The following is a 4565-nucleotide window of genomic DNA, read 5'->3' as shown; positions in this document are numbered from 1 at the left end:
TGTTTACTCACCATTCCACCATGCTGCTTCCTGGAAATGTGTTATAATATTCTATATGCCCACCAACAAGAATGACAGAGAAATCTTCCTAGACCTGCTACTTATAAAAGTGGGGAAGAATAGTCCAAAGTGGCTTGTTCTCATGGGTATGAGGCAGAACACTGACCCTTAAGAAAATGTAACTGAATATTGAGAATACAGAATAAATAGAAGGCAGCAAGTAAAGTACTCTTACATAAAATGCAGCAAGGATGTACAAGTTGCTCTAGGAAGGTTCAGCCTAGGAAGAGAATATGACTCATTATTTGTCAGTAATATACAAGCACATCGAGGACACTTACGTTTGGAAATTCTTTACAAAAATTTTATTTGAGATCTCAAGTCCTTATAAAAAGTTCATTACATCAAGATTGCAAAAGACACTTTTTAAATGAGAGACTTCTATCTACTCATCCATTTTACCCTATGATTCATTTCCTACCCTAACAGAAATGATTAAACAGTTTTTCTTTCTTCCTTTTCTTCTTCCTGCTTCTTCCTATTTGAAAGATACCCATGAGGGGTATCTTAACAGAATGTGCCAGTTAATCCTTGCCAGGAGAGCAGTAGCTTCCTACTAGCTAAATTTAGAGAGCTCTTGGCATTCCTTTTGTCGTGGCTCAAAGATTACTACAACCTGAATCTAAAAGATTGCAACCTACTACTTGTAATCTGTCTCCCTGGCCTCCTCTTTTACTCACAAACTCCACTCTAAAACAACCTTAAATTTTAAGCACTCAATAATTGCTTAATAAATGAAGAGATCTAAAGTTAATTCACTACTTTACCCTTGCAACTATTTTCTGTATAAGAATCTCAAAGTTAATAAAAATTATAGAGATGAAGAATGACCTAATACTAAGAAGGGGATGAATTCTGAGAGCAAATACATTTTACAACCCTTGTCTCAAAATAAGATCAATCCTACAAAATACAAAATGTTAAGAATACAATTTACACAGTAAAAATGATTTGATTTGTTTTCAGTATGAAAGTACTTTTAATTTCTTTACTGCAGGTACAATGGCATCCAAGTCATCAATTTCTGTAATACAAAAAAGTAATAATAAAAGAGAGTAATTTTTTCTAGTGGTAAACTCACTTGAAACAAGAACCTATATGTAAAGGCAAACCCCAAACATAAAGGCAACAATACTGGTGCTTTTGTGCACATGAAGTTTTTCTCCAATAGTGATGACAGATTATCACTGATTCAGATACAGATGCTTCACAGGGGCTCTGTTTATAAAAGTTACCACATACCTACAAGTACCCTCTGATTCTAGTATTAACTTCATTAGCAGCATACCCTTATTAACAGATCCAGCTGCCCATGTGTGTGGTATGTTAGTGTTTCATTAGATCTGTATCACTACATGGGTGCACCTACATGATGAAATCCCAGGTAGAGGCGTCTCCTCCCTAGGTCTCCATGTGAGGACTTAGGAATTTCTACTCATAGAACAGTCTTGCTCTCTTTAATTTTCTTGGGAAGATTTCTTAGTAGCGGATCACTCTAAGATGAAAGGTATCTGCCGGCTGGGTGCAGTGGCTCATGCCTGTAATCCCAGCACTTTCGGAGGCCAAGATGGGAAGATCATTTGTGGTCAGGAGTTCAAGACCAGCCTGGCCAACACGGTGAAAACCCATCTCTACTAAAAATACAAAAATTATCTGGGTGTGGTAGTGGGCACCTGTAATCCCAGCTACTTGGGAGGCTGAGGCAGGAGAATTGCTTGAACCTGGGAGGCGGAGGTTGCAGTGAGCTGAGATTGTATCACTGTACTCTGACCTGGGTGACAGAGAGCAACACTATGTCTCAAAAAACAATTATCTGCCTAATCAAAAAGAGAGCCTCATCAAGAATACAAACCTCAAGTGCAATGTATTATAGAGCTTAGCCTGGTCCAGCTTACCAGATAAACCAATCCAGGCTCTTCTTTGACAGGCTCTTTCTGAATGATTTTTCTTTCTAAGACTATCTTATTCCAACCAGCCTAAGTTAGAATTCACTCTCTGAAGCTCCTGGCCACTAAGGGAGCAAAATCCTTTATCTCATTATCCAGATCCCAGGCCTACTTAAGGTAAACCACAATGGCAGGTTCTCTAGATACCCACTACTTTCTTCTAGCTTATTCTGTTAAGCCATCATTAATAAACACATTCCTTTACATAAAACATGCTTTCTTGGATTCCAACTCTCTCCACTGTTTAGCTGGATATTAGTCGCTCTTCATTTAGCCTACACACATAGCCCATGCTCTCCTACTATTCATTTAGTTCTTTAAGCTCCCAACTTCAGTCAGAATACCTGTCTGAATCCACTAACAAAGCATCAAGATATGGGAACGGAAACAATATAAGCAAACCTACAACACAGAATTTGTTTAGTCCCTTACATTGTGGTAAGGTACAAGATCAAGTTATTCCTTGACTCCGCCCCCTGCCCATTCTGAAATTACCTGTTTTCTCATTAAGTGAAAAACCTGCCTTACAAATGAACCTCACAGCAAGGGACCTTGGCTGATATGGGAATTTCCTCAGTCAATCACACCACTTACATGAGAAAAAGAATGGATTTTTTTTTTTTTACTCGCTAAAGGTACTCTCCATATCTGTTATTCAGTCTACTACCCTGCACCTACATGCTGAGTGATCCTATTAATTAAAAAAAAAGTCATGTTTGCCAGATTTAACTTTCTCAATGTTAAATATAATGTTTAACCTCAGAATTTCAACTTTGACCAAAATACAGAATTCATCTCCAGAGAAACTTGGCTTTCTGAAGCAAATGATCTTTATGAACCATGCTGAGCGTCATAATACCTGAAAGGAAGTTTCTATAGAAGCATTCTGAAATAAGTGTTACCAGCACATCCTATTAAAATATATTTATTAATGTGCCAAATATTTATGAATGATGAGAACATCACTGCTTAAGTTAATAGCAATCCCAGAGCAAGTAGAATCATATTATTCTATGAAACCAGGCTCTTCAGGATATCAGACAACATACTTACACAATTTCATACCTCATCTCAAGTTTAACTTTCAAATTACATTTTCACTTGCCATGATCTTTTTAAATATGAGGACAAACCTAAAGCATGCTCACTCATTGTCTCCCTTGCTTCCCCAGTGCACATAAAACTGGTCACAAAACTTCCTTTATGATCACTAGGCTATATATTCTAATTAGATACTTCTTTCACTTATTCTTCTTATCAAGTTTTCATTGACTCATTTCCTTATCTTCATTACCAAGCTTCATCTCCTCTTCTAAAAGCAAAGAGCCATTCTTTTAAAAAAAACTTTCAAATGAGCTATACAGAAAAAAAGAATTCACTAGTGAATAAATCACTTTAAAAATTATTCTTAATAGTAAGATAAATAATTTTATAGCCATATGTAATTATATTTAAACTAGATAAGGTCTCTATTTTGCCTTATGAGTCCTAAGCAATTTTTTTCCTTTTAGGAGACACTACTACTAATGAAGCCCTCAATCTGACCCTCGGTATGAGTGTAATATTTCATCTTTTCCTTTCCGTAGATATTTATGACTTTGTGTTACTTCATATCACCAGAGGAAATGTTATTTGTATATTTAAAACATTTTGTAGATAGGTGGTATCTTAAGAAAAAAAAAAAGAGGAAGGAAGGATCTTCTAAGATGAGCCAGGGCATGGCCAGAGTGATGCTATCTCTCATGATAAGGTCCTCCAACAAAGGCAGTTCCTATCGCTGTTAAGGGTCTGTGTTTCTGTTCTATGGACTAATCCCAACAAACTCTAACTGCTTGTAAGGAATGTGTTTCCAGAACTGTTAGTGGCATCCAACCACTAGATAAAAATACTAATCCAGTGACTAAGGAACACCCTTTTCTTAAATGCACTGACATTTTAAGACTCAAAATTTAACCATCACCCCCAGAGATCTTACCTAAGATTTCAAGTAGATCATTAGTAAATGCCTGAAATGCTGGGAAAAATTCCTCGTGTTCTTCCAACTTGTAGATAATGCTGTTTAAAAAATGCACAATTTAAACCTAATTTCTAACTTAGAGTTCTTGCATCTGATTGCAAACAGAACATTTTCAAAATAGAAACTATGTTGCTAATTTAAATATAAACTTATGATCATTTACTACAGTCCTTCCTTTCTGAGCTTTTTGTTAATCTAATATGGCTTTTCTCAAAAAAACATTTAAATATCAATGTAAAATTTGTTAAATTCATATATACTTTTTTTTTTTTTTTTTTTTTTTTTTTTTTTGAGACGCAGTCTCACTGTGTCGCCCAGGCTAGAGTGCAGTGGTGCAATCTTGGCTCACTGCAAGCTCCACCTCCTGGATTCTCCTGCCTCAGCCTCCCAAGTAGCTGAGACTATAGGTGCCCGCTACCACGCCTGGCTAATTTTTGTATTTTTAGTAGAGACAGGGTTTCACTATGTTTAGCCAGGATGGTTTCGATCTCCTGACCTGTGATCTGCCCGCCTCGGCCTCCCAAAGTGCTGGGATTACAGGC

At 36.7% G+C, this 4565-nt stretch overlaps 1 protein-coding gene across 4 annotated transcripts in view; it reads right to left on the bottom strand.

The window, feature by feature from the left end:
* Positions 1-341: 341 nt before the first annotated feature.
* Positions 342-4565, bottom strand: part of CEP70 (centrosomal protein 70kDa) — a 115027-nt gene continuing 110803 nt past the window's right edge. For all 4 annotated transcript variants that reach the window (XM_011958134.1, XM_011958135.1, XM_011958136.1 and 1 more), the window contains 2 exons: positions 3982-4061; positions 342-1084 (listed from right to left, as the gene is read on the bottom strand). In XM_011958134.1, coding sequence (XP_011813524.1) covers positions 1023-1084; positions 3982-4061 — 142 coding nt within the window. In that variant the 3' untranslated portion in view covers positions 342-1022. The remainder of the gene's footprint in view (positions 1085-3981; positions 4062-4565) is intronic.

This window comes from Colobus angolensis, unplaced genomic scaffold (genome assembly GCF_000951035.1).
Source record: "Colobus angolensis palliatus isolate OR3802 unplaced genomic scaffold, Cang.pa_1.0 Scaffold46, whole genome shotgun sequence".
Classification (NCBI taxonomy): Eukaryota; Metazoa; Chordata; class Mammalia; order Primates; family Cercopithecidae; genus Colobus; species Colobus angolensis.
Note: the sequence above shows the minus strand (reverse complement) of the source record. Positions and strands in the feature narration are given on the sequence as shown.